The 19,723-nt window shown below is 41.9% G+C and overlaps 1 protein-coding gene across 3 annotated transcripts in view; it reads right to left on the bottom strand.

Moving 5' to 3' along the window:
- LOC108269042 (serine/threonine-protein phosphatase 2A 55 kDa regulatory subunit B beta isoform) overlaps positions 1–19,723 on the bottom strand; it is a 56,701-nt gene that overhangs the window by 7,142 nt on the left and 29,836 nt on the right. For all 3 annotated transcript variants that reach the window (XM_017474541.3, XM_017474542.3, XM_017474543.3), the window contains 6 exons: positions 12,593–12,690; positions 11,880–12,045; positions 9,852–9,964; positions 5,082–5,259; positions 3,472–3,636; positions 510–679 (listed from right to left, as the gene is read on the bottom strand). In XM_017474541.3, the coding sequence (XP_017330030.1) occupies positions 510–679; positions 3,472–3,636; positions 5,082–5,259; positions 9,852–9,964; positions 11,880–12,045; positions 12,593–12,690 (890 nt within the window). The remainder of the gene's footprint in view (positions 1–509; positions 680–3,471; positions 3,637–5,081; positions 5,260–9,851; positions 9,965–11,879; positions 12,046–12,592; positions 12,691–19,723) is intronic.

The raw sequence follows: 19,723 nt of genomic DNA, 5'->3' as shown, positions 1-19,723 counted from the left end.
TATGACACCAGTTACTGTGAAACTACTTGCTGAAATGGAGAGAATAATGTTTTATTTGTATTTCTTTTAGAATTGTGGAATTAATTATTATTAATTTAAAAGAAGGAATAAAAGGCAGAACTATCGGTATCGGATATCACTCTGAATAATCGGTTATCGGTATCTGCTGAGAAATTTAGTATCGGTGCATCTCTAATAACGATGTGTTGTATGTGCAAGTTAGTATGTTATTTGTTTATTTCTGCCTACATGTCTGGGCATGATACAGCTGAACCCATATCATTAGGACGTGTAAATGCCTTATAAGAAAAACACACAAATGAACAGTTCCTTTAAGAATCAGACCATTATTAAATGTATACAATTCTTCTTTATCATGCTACTTGGTCTCTATAGTGCGCACATATATATCTTGAAAAACTTGTATATCTCAAAAGATATACTACGCAATACTACGCAGAAATACTACGCAAAACCATGTGAGGAGGAAAACAAAATGAAAGCTGCACCTGATAGGTCTCCAGGGGTTTGCTTTCCATGTTCAGGTCCCACACCTTAACCGTCAGGTAATCCCGGGTCATCAGGTAGCGTCCGCTGTGGCTGAACTTGACATCGGAGATCGACGAGATGATTTCAGAAAAGAAGGACCGGTTGCTTGGGTCCTCGGGCTCTTCGAAGACTGCTTGAGGAGATATTAAAAGAAAGTGGAGAAAACGGTTGATTCCAAGCGGCACAACCTCAGCAGAATTCTCAACTCTGTCTCAATGCAACCCGACAAAATGGACAGTTTTCTGAATTACAGTAGGTTTCATTCCTACCAAAAGCCAAATTTGTCACCAGTGTAACAAGACACATCATCAGTCGTCAGTTACTCCTCTCCATGCTCTGTGAATTGGCCCATGCTGTCTCAGCAGCTTATCTCCATGACAAATAAAAGCCGTGAGCAGAGGGAACGAGGACAGACCCGTGTAGAGGCACAAAGCACTGGCCACTTGGGCTTGTCTGGATTGAGTGTGTGTGTCCCCCAGACAGACAGTGTGTCACCTGTCATTCCACAAATCCATCGAAGTGCAAGTTAAGCTGCATATCGTTCACTAGAGCATAATGAGTTCTCTGGGGAGCGACGCTGCAAGCGGAGAAAAGCTGGAGGGGGTCTCGGTGGCACAGCACACATTGATTTTTCAGAATATTCCTCAGGACAGGACTAAGATTTATTAGTGTAAGAGGAAAGCAGAAGGAGAAAAAGGAGGAGGAGGAGGATGGAATAATACACACACACAGACAGAGCTGCACATACCGTGAAATCAACTCACACAAACACGTATTATGCTACCACATGATTTCAGTGACGTTCTCTTTCCTCAGACTAGCTGGCGTGTCTGCACACTGCATGTAGTCACACCAGCATAAACGCAGGGTAGCATGCCCATCTCCTCAGATGCTAGAGGAGGTTTCCGAAGCAACTCCTACAGCCTCTCCCAAGGCCACTCCGGCCCCAGGTTACACAATGCAAACAGCGTATTCAACAGGATGTCTCTGTGTATATAGCGGCTACCGTAACCATAAATCTCAGACTGGATTTCTTTCATCTCTGAGATTTCTACACACGCAGCTCAGCGCCTCAGTGCTACGATTAAATTTTTTTTTTTTCAAACCACCTCGTAAATGTCAATGTATTCAATCTGATTATAAAATGCACACCCCTGCCCATAATCTAGCAGCAGACTCTGAGGAGATCTAAAGCCCAGAGGAGCTCTAAAAGAAATTGATCTGGGTCTAGTTATCAAGTCAGTCACATGTATGGATTTTTTCAGCATCCATCAAATCATTTCGAAATGAAATTAAAGGGGGTTAAGCTTTAGCAAACAATTATATTAAATATTAGAATAAGCTTCACCTTCTTTGTCCCCTGGTGAAGGTGGGAGGTGGGATAATCCCTGTCATGGCTGACGCGCGGTTTGGTCTCTTGGGGAAAGGGCTGAGTGGAAGGAGCTGGGCTGCTCTATGCATTTGTAATGTCTGAGTCAGTGGAGAATCTGGCTCTATTCAAATGAATTTAGGATACCTTACACTGAACAATGATCAGTACTTCATTTCATTCTGACCAAAATTAAAGAGGTGTACCAAAAAAAAAAAGTGGCTGGTAATTTTACTTCCTGTGTAATCGGATTGGATGTCCACACAGGGAAGCATCTCTCGCTTCCTCTGAAGTTATTCATATTTGCTATGTTTTTATTTTAACTGTATGTCTACTTCATTTAAACTTGATTTTATAACACAGCAGCTCTGCATATCCTGCTTCCATTTCGAGTGTTGCATGCGCATGTCCTCAGAACAGACAACAAAACAACCATAATAGGGGAAGAAATGTCTGAAGAGGAGCTCGAACAGCGCTTGACTACATTTGTATCGACAGGACAAATATGACCATATAACCATTAGGCTACCTTGATCGTCTACACAACAACACGGAGACTGAACCGCAAGCTTTGCTGGCTTTGTTGTCATTCTTAGCAGCCATTGTGCAGTTCAATTCTGTATTTTATAATACTGCAGCTGCCTACATGCGCAAGAGGCGAGCTACGATTAGAGCAATCGGCAACAAATCTCGTTTCGAGCGGCGTAAGCCCTACATGGATCGGTGGTTTGGACTAGCAACCAACTTCCTGTTTACACTGTATGCGCATGCCCAGTGTGCATGAATGGTCATGTGACATGCGCATTCGGTCGTGTAGCGCGGACGGAGATCGTTTCTGAAACACAGCAGAAACCCCAGCGTGGACGAGGATCGTTTTCGTTTTAAAACGCCATTTAAAAAAAAAATTCACTAGTGTAAACAGGGCCTCACATTTACTCGCTCATTCACACCTGGGGTCAATTATAATGTCACCAGCTCTCCTTGCAATGTTTTTGAGAGGTGGGAGGAAACCCACACAGACACTAGGAGAACATGTGACGATTCACACAGAGAGTTTTCTAAATTTGGAATAATTGGAAAAAATTAATAAATTGGCATTTCACAGGTCGACAGGCAAACTGACATGCCCGTGATGTTTCGTCTCTGACCTGTGAGACTTGGAGCGGTGGCATGAGGAAAACAGAGTCTTTCAGAGTCATATCTAAACATGATACATAGTGCGCTCTAGCTGTCGTACTTCCGGCTCCACGTCTTAGCTGTTTTTATCTTCAACAGGTTAGAAATCAGCTACGTAATTAAGCCACCATTCATTCATCATCTGGTCTATCCTGGTCAGGGTCACGGTGGATCCGGAGACTATCCCAGAAACACTGGGCGTCAATGCTCAGGATCAAGCTGAGGACCCTGGAGCTATGAGGCAGCAACACAACCCCACTGCTACCACCAAGATACACGACCAGCTTTCTAACTTGAAATGAGGTGATCATATTCATACCCCTGCTACAGAATTCCTACATTGTATAAAGTCCTCGAGGATTTGCGCGAGTACTCACACTTGGAGTGGTTATCGCAGAGCGCAGCGGCCCTCATGTCGCACAGACGGATAGAGCCTTTACTGCTGCTGTAGACAAACGTGTTGCACTGGTGAGGGTGGAACTCTGCTGCTGTGATCACCTCGGTCAGCTCCTCCATGTTGGCTGGCTTAATGTCCACGATGTCTAGAAACACTGCTCAGGAAACATAATACAATTTTGTGCAAAATATTAGCAATAACTGAAGTGCTAAGGAGACGTGGAATGACTGATACGTAACTCCTACTTCCTCGTGCTTATTTTGTATTAGCATACATTGCTACATCACAGAATGCTTAGCGCGTAGAAGCTTAGCTGTGACTAGTAAAGGAATACCCTCGAGGTATATATTAAGGTCTTAAAACTTGTGCAAGTTCCAGACAGACTGCATCATGACACAACTAAGCAGACTGGGTTCCTTCTGTCAATCAAAAGACACTATGACTCATTGTGTTGATCCTAGAAGAGCCGATACATGCTCCTGTCATTTTCACACTTCCAAATAATTATTTCAGTTGTCTGTATTGTGACCAATTGGAGCCAAACAAAATAGACAAAATATGTCTAAATCATCACTCTGTACATCAGCGACAAAGAGAGTAGATGAAAACTGAACTATATACAACTGATGCAATGTTTTTTAACATGCTCTATTGGCTAGCCTTATAGACTCACTGAGCATTTTATCAGGAACACTATGCAAATACTGGGTCGGGCCTCCCTTTGCTGTCAAAACAGCCTCTGTTCTTCTTGGCATGGATTCCACAAGATGTTGGAAATGTTCCTGTGAAATTCTGCTCCATGTTGATATGATTACAATTCCTGCAGATTTCTCAGGTGCACTTTCATGCTGAGAATCTCCCGTTCTACCACATCCCAAAGCTGTACTGGATTCAGATCCGGTGACTGGGAAGGCCACTGAACAACACTGAACTCATTTTCATGTTCATGAAACTAGTTTGAGACTTTTGCTTTGTGACATGGTGCATTATCATGCTGGAAGTAATCATTAGAAGATGGGTAAACTGTGGACATGAAGGGATGCACATGGTCAGCAACAATACTCAAATGGTCTGTGGTATTCAAGTGATGATTGATTGGTATTAACAGGCCCAAAGTGTGCTCAGAAATCATTCCCCACACTGTTACATCACCTCCACCAGCCTGGACTGCTGACACAAGGCAGGTTGGGTCCAGGTTTCATGCTGTTGGTGCCAAATTCTGACCCTGCCATCTGTGTACCTCAGCAGAAATCAAGATTCATCAGACCAGGCTATGTTTTTCCAATATTCAATTGTTCAGCCTCAGGTTACTGTTCTTGGCTGACAGAAGCGGAACCCAATGTGGTCTTCTGCTGTTGTAGCTCATCCGCCTCAAGGTTTGACGTGTTCTGCATTCTGAGATGCTTTTCTGCTCACCACAATTGTACAGAATGGTTATCCGAGTTACTGTAGCCTTTTTGTCAGCTTGAACCAGTCTGGCCATCCTCCTGTTGACCTCTCTACATTGTAAACCTTTCCATACTATGTCTACATTTTGTTATTAAAGTGCACAAAATCTACCCGCTTTTTTTTTTTTGGGACAAAGGATACTGAAGCTTCTGTTGGTGATCTCCAGGTGCCACAGGTTGATCCTAAGGTCGTCTGTGGACATGTATGTCTCATAGTCACTGTTAACCGAGATGGAGTTGATGTGGTATGTGTGGCCGTTGGAGAAAACCCTTCTGGGCGTCGCCTCCACCATGAGGTCCATTGGCCTCAGCACGGGCACCTGCAATGACGGCGAGAGGATCAGTATGACAACGCATTCACATCATTAAAGGAAAAAATCCAACCTGAATGACTTGCATATCAATATTTATAATCAATATGTGATCTCCAATTGTGCAAAAGTTGAGACTTTTTCCTTTCCTCAACAACATGATGTATTTTCATTAACCTATTTTGGTTAACAATTTCTACATTACCCACAATGCTGTCTAACTGCCAGCTGATATTGGTGCCAGCAGGAATTCATCTCTACCTAAAGTAACTGGTCTGTCCAGCTCTCTTAACTCCTCATCTGTATACTCTGCAACAAATACAAAGGGTTCCAAAGCTTCAGTTTTCATCCTAATACAGGTCATCTCATAGATCACTAACTAGCAGAGTCTCTACTGTCGTATAGCAGCGTTGCATTCTGGAGCTTTAAGTCCAACATTTGCTGTCTCCACTACTTGGTGAATAAGAAGAGAAGCTTTTGCTCTTTTGTTTTAAGAGCTAGAAGAGAAGCCTGATCGTTATCCCTTATGTTTGAGAAAGCAGATTTGTTTAGCACTTCTCACAGGAATAAAGAAAATACAGCATCGCTCAAAAATCAGCCGCAGGATCGCTAAGCACGTGGAACATACTTCAGTATAAGCAATTCATGTATAAGGCGTTCTCCTTTAACATTTCCTTACAGTGAGGGAAAGAAGTATTTGATCCCCTGCTGATTTTGTATGTTTGCCCACTGACAAAGAAATGATCAGTCTATAATGATCAATCTATAATATAATCAGTCTATAACATCTACCACTGTTTAAATAATGGTAGGTTTATTTGAACAGTGAGAGACAGAATAACAACAAGAAAATCCAGAAAAACGCATGTCAAAAATGTTATAAATTGATTTGCATTTTAATGAGGGAAATAAGTATTTGACCCCCTCTCAATCAGATAGATTTCTGGCTCCCAGGTGTCTTTTATACAGGTAACGAGCTGAGATTAGGAGCACACTCTTAAAGGGAGTGCTCCTAATCTCAGCTTGTTACCTGTATAAAAGACACCTGTCCACAGAAGCAATCAATCAATCAGATTCCAAACTCTCCACCATGGCCAAGACCAAAGAGCTCTCCAAGGATGTCAGAGACAAGATTGTAGACCTACACAAGTCTGGAATGGGCTACAAGACCATTGCCAAGCAGCTTGGTGAGAAGGTGACAACAGTTGGTGCGATTATTCGCAAATGGAAGAAGCACAAAAGAACTGTCAATCTCCCTCGGCCTGGGGCTCCATGCAAGATCTCACCTCGTGGAGTTGCAATGATCATGAGAACAGTGAGGAATCAGCCCAGAACTACACGGGAGGATCTTGTCCATGATCTCAAGGCAGCTGGGACCATAGTCACCAAGAAAACAATTGGTAACACACTACGCCGTGAAGAACTGAAATCCTGCAGCGCCCGCAAGGTCCCCCTGCTCAAGTAAGCACATATACATGCCAATGAACATCTGAATGATTCAGAGGACAACTGGGTGAAAGTGTTGAGGTCAGATGAGACCAAAATGGAGCTCTGTGGCATCAACTCAACTCGCCGTGTTTGGAGGAGGAGGAATGCTGCCTATGACCCCAAGAACACCATCCCCATCGTCAAACATGGAGGTGGAAACATTATGCTTTGGGGGTGTTTTTCTGCTAAGGGGACAGGACAACTTCACCGCATCAAAGGGACGATGGACGGGGCCATGTACCGTCAAATCTTGGGTGAGAACCTCCTTCCCTCAGCCAGGGCATTGAAAATGGGTCGTGGATGGGTATTCCAGCATGACAATGACCCAAAACACACGGCCAAGGCAAGAAAGGAGTGGCTCAAGAAGAAGCACATTAAGGTCCTGGAGTGACCTAGCCAGTCTCCAGACCTTAATCCCATAGAAAATCTGTGGAGGGAGCTGAAGGTTCGAGTTGCCAAACATCAGCCTCCAAACCTTAATGACCTGGAGAAGATCTGCAAAGAGGAGTGGGACAAAATCGCTCCTGAGATGTGTGCAAACCTGGTGGCCAACTACAAGAAACGTCTGACCTCTGTGATTGCCAACAAGGGTTTTGCCACCAAGTACTAAGTCATGTTTTGCAGAGGGGTCAAATACTTATTTCCCTCATTAAAATGCAAATCAATTTATAACATTTTTGACATGTGTTTTTCTGGATTTTTTTGTTGTTATTCTGTCTCTCACTGTTCAAATACAACTACCATTAAAATTATAGACTGATCATTTCTTTGTCAGTGGGCAAACGTACAAAATCAGCAGGGGATCAAATACTTTTTCCCCCCTCACTGTATTTATTTTTAACCTCATCCAAAGCCTGAGAAGAGGAACATGGAACTACTAAGAAACACTACGAGTCTGTAAACAGAACACTTTTCTTTAAAAATTCTTCACAGATATTTCTGTTTCATTTTAGAACTCCACATTAAACATGAAAAACATTCGGTCTTTTCTTTGGCGCTTTTTCGCCACTGATCGGGGCTAAAGACCACCATAATGGCTATTCTGGAACGGTGCCACTGTATTTCACGTCCCACTGTGTTGTGTCTATTCTGTGCTGCACTAAAACCCCTCCCGCAGGTCCTAATTGCACCATGCAGATGTGGATCGCGCTTTGGTCCAAAATGGCACGTTTTGAAGCAGCAGGAAGCCTCTCCTTGTGTGATTTCCTCCTGCTATAGCACAAGGCAATAAAACTTCTCCACGCAGCATGAGAGGTGTTTAAAATCAGGTCCTAGAGCAACCTCGACTACACTAATCATTATCTTCAGGCTCTTAAACTGTCTGAGTGAGTTCTTAGATATGAATATGAATTAGGCTATTTCAGTTTAAGATGACACTTAAAGCCATTTATTCACAACTAACGATGTTCATTCTCATGACTATAATGAGATAAAATGATGCCTGGTTGTTGTCATGCATGTTGATATGTTTTTTTTTCTTGTTTGGCAGCTGAGGAAAGCTCACAGCTCCAACTCTAGTGAGTATTAATGAGCAATAGCACAAGACAAATTTTTCATATCAGTGCCTGATCAAAGGTTGATGAACAGAGAATAGAATGCTTTTTTTTCACATCTGTGATCAAAGTCCATTAGTATTTATCAGGAAAATATGTGTGCTCAATGAGTACACACATTTTAGCCAACATAATAGTTGGTAAACAGTACAGTGGTAAAAAGAAATGTTTTAAAGTGCCGTTTCTTTGTGTCACAGGATACAGGATAAACAAAGCCCAAGTTCATTATCAGTAACAATAACCGATTGTGGCATTGTGTTACATCCCTAATCTGGAGACTACAGGGTGTCCCACATGTCTCCATACATAGTGGAAATTAAAACTTTTAAGCAAAATGTCTTCCAAAACTTTTTCATACTTAGTTTATATTATATAATGATATATATTGTTTGTTCTATGTAGCCTTTGACAGAAGAAGAACGTATTGAAATCATTCTCATGGCTGGATTGGGAAACTGTCGCAAAGTTGCGATGGACTTTAAGGTACGTTTTCTGTTTTTCACCGTAGGTGATGCAAACTTTTGCACTCAACTGCATCGGCCATTCTACAATCAACCTGTTCACTTCAGGAGTGAACCCGCAAACATGAAACACTACACAAGCGCTCTACTACTCTTCACTTCTTCGCCTGTGTGAGAGCTGATAAATCCCTCTCTCCATCTACAGCGCACATACATTTTACGCCTCCAATAGGATTGCCACCGTTTCCCTGACATCAGCCCCGTGTCAGGCTAATCTTCCAGACAATGGTGCAGGAGCAGTGTGCTTTAATCCATTAAACCATGAAGCCGTAAACAGAGACACTGCAGTAAACATTAATTGACACTCTGAGTCATGCCCTCCTTTGTATCTGAATTCAATTTGGAGGGAGGGGTGAAAGTGCACAATGGAGACGGAGAGAGAGAGAGAGAGAGAAATGATCATGTCTCCTTCATTGCACACAATCATCACTCTCACCAGCTGCCTTTGATTAGGAGAAAGAGTGTCTATTGATGATAGCAGATCATTTATCAGTGCTGGCTCTGAGCACACAAAATGTGAAGGGAATACACAAGGGAATAGAACTGAAGGGTGACTGCTACATGTAGCTTTAACAACAGAACGCACCATAAAGCTTCTGGTGAACTGCTAGGAACTGTTTTTGGATTTGTACAGAAAAGAATTTCATAAAGCAGTCCGTCAAGCTCAAGCCATCAGTCACCAGTATTGTGAGGAAATTGTATAGAGTATAGCTAGCTATTCAGTTTCTGACAAAAGGAATGTTTAGTCACCAAATTAGCCAAAGCACTGATGCTGCTGTATATTTCTGCACTGCTGCTGCAAGACTCTGTGCAGTGGAATGACTAGTCACATCTCACTGCATTATGAGAAACTTTCAAGTTCTCAATGATTACTGTCCAGAAGTAGATGTACCAATCTGATCATCTCTACAAAATTTTTACTCAGTGTCTGAATGCCAAACAACACTGCATTAATTGTATAACATAGCAATTGTATTAATTACGATTTATAACATTGTGATGATGCTTTGTTGAACAGAAGCAGTAATATCGTGCTGACCCGTAGTGATGTTATGGTGGCAGGGTCTCGGATCCTCCCATCATCGTCCTTCAGATTGTAGCCCTCTGGTCTTTTATCTCTCTCACTGATCTTCCATAGCTTCACAGTTTTGTCTGAGAAAGAGAGAGAGAGAGAAAAAGAGAGAGGGGCGGGAGAGGAAGAGGGGAAGCGGGAGAGGGGAAGAGAGAGAGAGAGAGAGAGAGAGAGAGAGAGAGAGAGAGAGAGAGAGAAAGAGAGAGAGAGAGAGAGAGAGAGGGGAGAATAAGCAACAAGACTTTGCACACAATCTGGCACAATAGTGGCAGCTCTCCAGCTCATGCAGCATATAAAATATATTGTCTGAAATAACCGAAACACATCCTTGGTTTCTTCAGTACCATAGAAAAGAAAACTGAACCCACCATCATTACATAATGCATTCTTTTTTGTAAAAATCTATCTGTATATTCTGTTTATACACCTTTTCAAAGTCAATATATGATGCTGTGACAATATATATTGCATTAGTCACGGTTCATGTATGCACCCAACACTTTGCTGTCCTCTCCTAACAACTAATAACTGATATTAGTAATTAATTATTATTATTTGTGCAATCCTCTTGCAGTTATACAGTAAAAGTTTGTGGACCCCTGACCAACACAACCATACATGCTTGTTGAACATCCCATTCCTGATTTAGTCCCCCTTCCGCTTTGCTCTTCTGGGAAGGCTTTCCACTAGATTTTGGAGTGTAGCTGTGGGGATTTTCCTATTCATTCACAAGAGCATTAGTGAGGTCAGGCAGTGATGTCGGGATAAGGAGGCCTGGGGAGTGGTCAGAGCTCCAATACATCCCAAAGGTGTTCAGTGGGGTTGAGGTCAGGGCTTTGTGCAGACCACTCGAGTTCTTCCACTCCAGCCTTGGTAAACCATTGGACCTCACTGTTTGAGCCTCTTGGTTCCACTGAAGAGAAATTGTAATGCTACAGCATACAAAGAAATTCAATACAATTGTGTGCTTCCAACTTTCAACAGTTTGACGGAGACCAACATATAGGAATGATGGTCGGGTGTCCAAAAACATTTTGGCCATATAGTGTACGTTACTTGAAGACATAGCTGTTGTTATGTCTTTGATTAGTGTTGAACAAGGTCATATTATTTGTGGAATTATCTTTAAACAAAACCGTTTTCTGTTCAGATCCTACTGTACATCATATATAGTAGACACTACTGATGAAAATCCTTGCTCTTTTCAGCAAATCAGATGATTTGATTCAGCTCGCCAATAAGAGCTGACTCTCGGACTCTCGAACAGCTCCCTGCCAATTTGTTTTTCTAAACTGGAAGAATAATATTTTGGGCAGTAATTGTTCTTGTTTGCTTAACTATGCCTGAAATTGTTTGATTGGCAAAGTTTAATTTGTGCTGATAATCATCTCTGCTAATACACCTGACTACATGCAGTACATTTTTAACAAGCAGCAGTGCAGCAGATCCTTTCCGATCAGGTCGAGAGTCAAATACACACCTCACCTCTCACAAAAGAGGTTTCCATGGAAGCAATTTGATTAAATTACACTGCAGGTGGAACAGCATTGATTATGTCTAAAGAAATATATGCTCATATATGCTGCTTCACCTGAAAGAGTCAACTCAGACAGATGACTCATTTTCAAATGATGAATCGCTAATATACATCTGACTCTATTAGCAGCTGCTAGTTAGCCCCCTTCTGACCGGAACATAAAATGTACATGTATACTATAGTTTATCCCAGAATTTCATTCATAGGTTATGATGATGACGACGACTTCACTGGAGCACTAAGGGCTTGGAGAAAAGAAAAAAAAAAAAAAAAAAACCTTTGGTAAGCTTGGTTAGCAGCCATACTGTACTGTGAAAATGTTTTGTTTTCATTTCACCGTTGCCACTAGCGTATTTGTAGCAGTCTCATTGAGTTTCACATCATACTACTTTGTCCTCCTATAGGTGGACCAAATAATTCGTGTAAACCCAACGTGATGCCCATTTTCCACAACTCACCATTGGTGGAGAGAAGAAAGTAAGCCGCATTCTGCTGCGGCAGCCATCTTATTTTGTTGATCTTCTCCTCAATCTCAAGACTCTTCAGGTAGTCGAACTCCGGCTCGTGGCTCTGAAATGTGCTGTAAACGTTGTACTCGCCTCTCCTTTGAGGCTGGTTCTTACTCTAGATGAGAGACGGAGAAAGTGCAATCAAGTCTCTCCGATTGCTGCAGCTGAATTTGGCACTAAACTGTAGTCAATAAACATTACTGACTGGATGGATGCAGGACGTCGAATCGAGTAGCTACAAACTGAATGAAACATAATGCAGCACTGGGCTTTCTGTCGCAGTCGGTCGTAATGCAGCATGTAAATGTATTTGTAGTCAATAAATACATAGCAAATTACAGTGATTTCCTGTCAGCCAAAAGAATCAATAGAGGTGGAAATTGCTAAAACAGAAAATTAAGACAAACGTCCCCTTTTGCGTTTTTCAGGTTTGTTGTTTGATACACATACGTTATATACTGACTATTTGTTACTAGATTAATTGCATTACTACAAGTACTTTAGGTAGTAATAGTAAATCACTCAGGGAAAGGATTTTGAGGCTCTGATCACAATCGTTTATACATGGAAAATATAATAATATACATTGATATACAATATCATAACAGTGCAGCGTTCGCAGGAGAACGTCCAGGATGACCTGTGCTCATTCAGGCTTTTACCTCCTGCTCCCTCTGGAAAACCACCACACGTCCTCCCTTGTCCCCAGTGGCCAAGAGCTCCCCTGTTGAGTTGAACTCAACCGTAGAGATGATGTCAGCTGCAACAGAGCATAACACAGACAGAGAGAAAGAGAGGGAGTGAGAGACGTTTAGAGTGAGAGTTTAAACACACTCCCACTGTCTAGCAGGCACACAAAGATAGAATTACGCTGTACTGCGTTCAATTTGACCGGAGAACAGCGAAGCTACTGGCAGCATTTTCAGTCAAATCAGATTACACCACATAAAGAGACGTTTTTCGTGGAGGAGTAACGTTATTAAGCAAAGTGTTATGTCTCGAAACACTTGTAAGGCTGTTCTTTAGTAATCCAGCACTTCATCACGTGCCGCATTAGGATGCAGTCCACACATAAATCCGAAGCCCTTTTGTCACGGGCTTTATTTTGGTAAGCAGGCGCACTCAGAACGAGCGCCGGCTTTAGGGGTTTAATGCCGTGCAAATGTAATATTGTGCATTCAGATGTCTACAAAGCAGGCCAGAGAAGCAAAGCAACTCCAAATATAAACCTGCAATCTGACTTACTTGATCATATTTAATACTGTCCTAGTGACCCATATTGTAGAAAATAGGTTCAAAATGGCTTGTCAGATGATCTGACCTGGGAAGCATGAAATTTAATCTTCCAAATCATCCTGCACAAGGCAAAATTCACCAGACCATAATCCCCCCCCGCCCCTTTATTTTTTTAATCAAAGCACTGCCTAAGAGCAAGAGTTCAGCAGGCAATGCAATAGATTCAGTGTTGCTGTTTCAGGATTTTCCTTCCACGTTCCTCTAGAGAGTTTGTTCATTCCAATACAGCGAGGAAATGTCAAGGAAGTACTCCTTCACAGAAGCACCAAATGATATAGCTCCAAGCCAGTCCAGCACCAACAAAACTGATGACTGAAAGATGCTTAATAAAACCAATTTCCCTGTGTTTAATTAGCTCATATAGACACAATTACGCATTGTACAATACGCAGAGAAGGAATAATGGTTTATTTGGTGTTCATTGAACCACAATTCCAGAACAGGAAGACTTCCAACTTTCCACCTCCAATGTTAAATCAGCAGCTTCACGCAGCTGCACACCCCAGTCAAGTGCAAGTACAGCTCCACCTTTTAGATATGCCGTTATACTCTCTAGAAAAAGACGCACGAGGTTGTAGGCTTAAAAAAGTGTTTAAAAAGGCTGCCTCCGGTCAGATATTACAAATGTGCATGGAACAGAATAATAAAAATTCAGAATAATCATTTCGCTCAGTGTAAATGTGTCTCCAGTAGTATGCTCATGAAAAATGGAGAAGCACAAATGTAACACAGAGAGAGCGAGAGAGAGAGAGAGAGCGCGAGAGAGAGAGAGGAGCTTTCCTACTCACACCCCCACAGTGGATTTAAAGCTTGGTGAATGGGGGATGAGAGTAAGCTGTTGCCATGGAAACCACTTCCATCATGGTTCGGTGAAGTGTATTACGTCGTGATGTGTGACTTCAGTGCTCGTGGCTTGAGTGCTGTCAAAACATTCAGAGCCATGAGTGTTGGCTTTTTTTATTCCTTCCATGCTCTCAGATTACCTTTTTAGTACAAGTAGGGCTGGACAATATGACGATATAATCTTGATATTGTCAGAAATTCTCTCAATGAGTTTTTCTGAAATATTATTGATACCATGATAACTTTTTATAAAAAAAATTTCATGAAAATACAATTATTGTATAAATGGCTATAATTTGTGAGCAAACCTAAATATCATGATTCATGTATCATAGAAATGCTTTCAAGAATTGTGGTATGATAAATGTCAATCAATCAATCAATCAATATATATATATATATATATATATATATATATATATATATATATATATATATATATATATATATATATATATATATATATATACACACACACACACACACACACACACACACACACACAATATATATTATATATATATATATATATATATATATATATATATATATATATATATATATATATATATATAAACGCCTGGCGGGATTGCAATTTGGTTATCAAAGCGTCAGACTGCACTGACCTTCGCCATTCTAAGATACTTCTTTTTTGTTTCCCATGTTGTTGCAGTTGATCTAAGTCAGCTGCAATAATACAGTAATTGCACAAACCTTATACATATAAATCTAGCTCTTTTTTCTATTCCTTTGTGAGAGGTTTTATTTTGGTAAGCAGACTCACTCAGGCCTGATACCAGCTTTATGGGTTTAATAGAGTGTAAATGCGGGTGGTGATGGAAGCAGGATTGAGAGGATTATCACAAGGGGCCCTGCTGTTTCCTGGACACACGGGAATGTCTGGGGATATAAACAGGCATGATGTGAATCCCATGTCCAGCCAGTATCCAAATATGTAACATAACCTTAATCCTCTACACACATGCAAGCATAGATGTATGAGCTACTTGATCCTGTCATTTATATGAATCTGGCCTGCGTTTTGTTCAACCAGGTGGGTGATGGAGAGACAAAGAGACAGATGCAGAGATCACACATCAGGCAGCATGAGTGCAGAATTGAAAGTCACTATGCATATCAGATCTTACATTAAATGTGCTTTCACCATCAGAATGCTGGGGAAAAAGCTGCATCAGATATACAGATATGCCTTATTATCAACACATCTGTCTAGCATAATCACTAAAAGCTATAATGAGCTTGCTGTGTCTCTGGTATTCCCTCTTATTCTCCCTTAAGGTAGACATGTGCAAATCAGACACTAGGGATCTGCTTATGTTAGACCTACGGATCTTATCAGTTTAATGACTGATGAACATGTGTCCTCAATGACCCGTTTTCTGAAGTTGCCTACTACATTGAGATATAGTAGTGCAGCACTGCACAATGTGTATAAATCCTTCAGGCAGCCAGGGCAAAGGTTTTTAAGTCACATGATGGCATACTGTCTTGGTAAGACGGATCCATCTTGACGGAAACAGCACCATCTCATCTCTATAAAGTAGGTTACCGTGCCAACCTGTCCTATCGCAGCATCGCTGCCGGCTGTAGAACATGTATCATAGGTGGCGCCCCATCACAGAGGCAGCTGGGGGAAAAAAAAAAGACTGAAATGTGAAAGAACATCCTTCTAACCCAAAGCACCATAACAGACCCCAATCCCCATTTATTTTCACCTCTATTGTATTTACAGACTGAGTTTCCTGGCCTTTGAGCCAACACAATAAGCACATGATTGAATCATGGAGTTCTCAAAGGGGAACGCAGACCTGGGAAAGGCAGTGAGGACTAGTGAAGGGAAAAGCGAGACTGACATGGCATCTAAATTAAACAAGAATATATATGATAATCTAAATGGATGAGATTTGAGGGAATTGTCAACCCTCACGCAACGCAAAGAGCATGTGGATCCCCAGCACCGCAGTGTGCCAGGAGAGAGGAGCTGATACTGCAGTATGTAGGTCACCGTGTGTCTGCTGATACTCAACAGCACCACCGGGAACACATCCACACATTCAGGCACATATGATTCCCCAGCCTAAGCCATTGTTGTAGCCATCCAATGCAAAGAAATGTGTCGTTTTTGTTCTTCTGTTTAAATCTAGTCGTGTAATCAGAATTGCAGGTATTAAGAAGGAAGCTGGAAGGATGGTGGGTGGCGAAGCACCCTTAACCCTTGGCCATGGTTTCTGAGATTAGAGCACTTCTGCTGAGCTCTGCATGTCCAAAGGATCAGGCTGCAAAGAAGATTCCATTCAAACACACATGCGCAAAGAGACACACCCGCCAACTTGGAGATTTGGAGCATAGACACTACTTAGACTTGATGTGCTGTGCTGTCTAGTAGAAAACTGATTCAAGCTAGCCAGTATTTTTTTCAAAATGACGGCTGTCATATTGTCATAGTGCCAGTTTGTGACCGAAATCTAAATGATTACATTTGACCAAGCAGTGGTCTTCACCATTTCTACCACCATTCCTGGTCCTGATTTGGTGAGATCCCAAATAGCACAAGCTAATTTGTCTGCATAATGGGATAAAAATTGCATGTTGCAAGTGATTTACAAACAGATCATTATGGGAATTATGTCACAAACAAAGTAGAGGGAGGAAACAATATGTACATGAGGCTTTTGTGTGGGTTTGTTCTTAATAGCCACAGCGAATTATATTCCTGGACAAGTCAAACTGAAATAATCCTCGTCACACGCTCATAACTGCACGTCCAGTACATCTCCAGTTTCCTGTGTGAAAATGCAACATGAATACAAAAAGAAAGAGTGTACTTTTTGTTTGTTTGTTTAGGTACATCTAAATAATATAAACCTTTTCACCGTTAAACCAACTTCGCCATTCATCCTTTTTCTGTACCGCTTACTGTACACAGGGTCTCGGGGAGCCTGAAGCCTATCCCAGGGAACTGGAGGCACAAGGCTGGGGAAACCCTGGATGGGTTTCAACCCATCACAGGGCACAATCACACACACCTTCACACACCACAATTTGGAAATGCCAATCAGCCTACACCAATGAGCCTTCTGTTCTATTTACAGTCTTTGGACTGGGGGAGGAAACCCCCCAAACATGGAGAACACGCAAACTCCACGCACACATTGCGGAGGTGCGAGTCGAACCCCCAACCCCAGAGGTGTAATGCAAACATGGAGGACTTTTGCAAATATAATACCTACTTTTTGGTCATTTTAATCCCCAAAGTTTCAGACTTAATAAATCACATTGTGGATGCTAATTCATATATTTCCATTAAGCCCGCTCTGTAATTTTGCACTTTTAGTTAGAAAAGGCCAACATTGCATATTTGTTAAGGCAAAATTGGTTAAGCAGATTTAGCTTATTTTGTGTTTTTTCGTTTTACACTCAAAACTGTAGTACATTCAAGCATGTCTGCCTTGCACCTCCAGGGTTGGGGGTTCGAATCCTGCCTCCATGCTGTGTGCGCGGAGTTTGCATTTTCTCCCTGTGCTTTGAGCGTTTCCTCTGGATACTCCGGTTTCCTCCCCCATCCAAAGACATGAGCTGTAGGCTGATTGGTGTTTCCAAATGATCCATAGTGTATGAATGCGTGTGCGATTGTGCCCTGCAATGGACTGGCCCCCCCATCCAGGGTGTTCCCCACCATGTGTCCAGAGTTCCCTGGGATAGGCTCCAGGTTCCCCTGTTACCCTGTGTAAGATAAGCGGTATGGAAGATGGATGGACGGACAAAATGTAGGATCTTGTATTTGATACTATACCTTGCTATAGCACGTTGTCTGGTGGAAAAGCACTGTTAGAAGCTTTAGGTGAACAAAAAAGTTTATAACATTCGCTTTCTGTGCATTATCTCTTTCTATCCATAAAGCAATGGCTTTGTTGTTGGGAAGAAGAGCTCAGTGGAGTTTTATTCTCATCATCCAAGCACAATCACATCCTCCTGTGAGGTTTTCACAACGGAAAATGATACCAAATCAACCAATCAATCGTTTCCTCTTAATCCACCCAACAACAAACACGTGTTAAAGCCACTGGACTGCTGTGCTACTTTGCTGTGTGTGCTTTGTAAAATGTATCGAGCATATCGACTGACTCTCCAATCAACAGACGACTCTGCAAATCGATGTCTGGCTATTTCAAAAGCGGAGTGATATAAAGGGCAGCTGGAGGGCCAGCAAACACAGCAGGTCTGGACTCATTTCAGCAGACACAAGCCGTGATCTGAGAACAGTGCACACTGGGGTAATCATCTCTACCACCTGCTGATCCCAAACACCATGGCTGCTGGCTTTCTATTGCACTTCCTAGAGGTGGGGCCTCTGTCTCGACAACACTTTGCTGTGTAGTGAGGAGAGTAAAAGCCAATTAACCCCGTTTCTTGGAAAAATGGTTGAAATGGTGCAAGGAGTGTGTGTGTGTGGGTGTGTCTGAAGGGGGTTGTGTAAAAGCTCGTACTGGCCTTCTTTTCACACATCATTAATAGATACATCATTTTCTCACAGATGTGCAAAACACAATGGAGTGTATAATATATACACTGAATACAAAGAGTGAGAGAGAAAGCGGTGAAGTAAACGAGTACCACTGTGATTCCTAAAAAAAGGTGTATGCGAGTGGGAATGTGTTTTTCTCTACACAGCACTCCTGCTTAGTTCATTCACCAGGGTTCAACTCTTCAGACATAATGGTCAGGCAAGATAAAACCCGTTTTTTTTGTTTATTTTATTTCTCGTTATTGCTCCCATATGGGGTATATCCCAGAGTTAAAAATTCAGTGTACCCTCTCTGTGTGCTCTCCCCCCACACCCTCCCTCTCTCACTCCCTCTCTCGCTCTGAGCCGCAATATTTTCGCCTCACGGTTTTCTCCTGAATAATCAATGTGGCCCCGTTGGGTTTGAGAGATATTTCTTTTTATGACCGAAATCTTAAACTGTAGCCTGGGGAGATTTGTGTTGGCAGTCTCGTTTGCTGCACTTTGCCCCCCCCATCATCCTCCCCCCTCCATCCCAAGCCCCCCAAACCTCTCTTGTTCTTATAGCATCAATAATAACACTCACTAGTTCTGTACAGTGTGGAGCATTAACCGCGAGTGAGAGCCGGGGTGTAAATTGTGCTGGCATGGGTGGGTGTATTTGTATCAGCCCCCATCGAGCTGTGCTCAGTCTGCATGTCTAGGCCGTGTTCTGAGCACCGAGGGACCGTGCTGCTATTTTTACCATTTCAGCTTCACTGAGAATACTCCATCTTAGACCGAGTAGAAAAGAGAGATTAACATGCAAAAGAACAAGAAATGTAGCGTATTAATCTACATTAATATTGCTGCTGTTCAGCCTTGTTTTAAACGTAATCCATCGCTTTTAATCATACTTTTACGATAATGTATTCTATTTTAAAGCAGTACACAAACAGTCCTTCAAACAGATCTAATAATATATATCCAACTACAACAGTAATGCATGTTAATTAATATTTCATTAGCTCATTTTTTAAGACTTGGCTAGATACAATGAAATGAAACTGGGGCTAAAAATTGCTGGTGTATCAGTGCTGTGTTACACTACAGCTCATACACTATAGCTCATTGAAAACTGTGTTTTTTT

The sequence above is a fragment of the Ictalurus punctatus genome, chromosome 8, assembly GCF_001660625.3.
Source record: "Ictalurus punctatus breed USDA103 chromosome 8, Coco_2.0, whole genome shotgun sequence".
Classification (NCBI taxonomy): Eukaryota; Metazoa; Chordata; class Actinopteri; order Siluriformes; family Ictaluridae; genus Ictalurus; species Ictalurus punctatus.
Note: the sequence above shows the minus strand (reverse complement) of the source record. Positions and strands in the feature narration are given on the sequence as shown.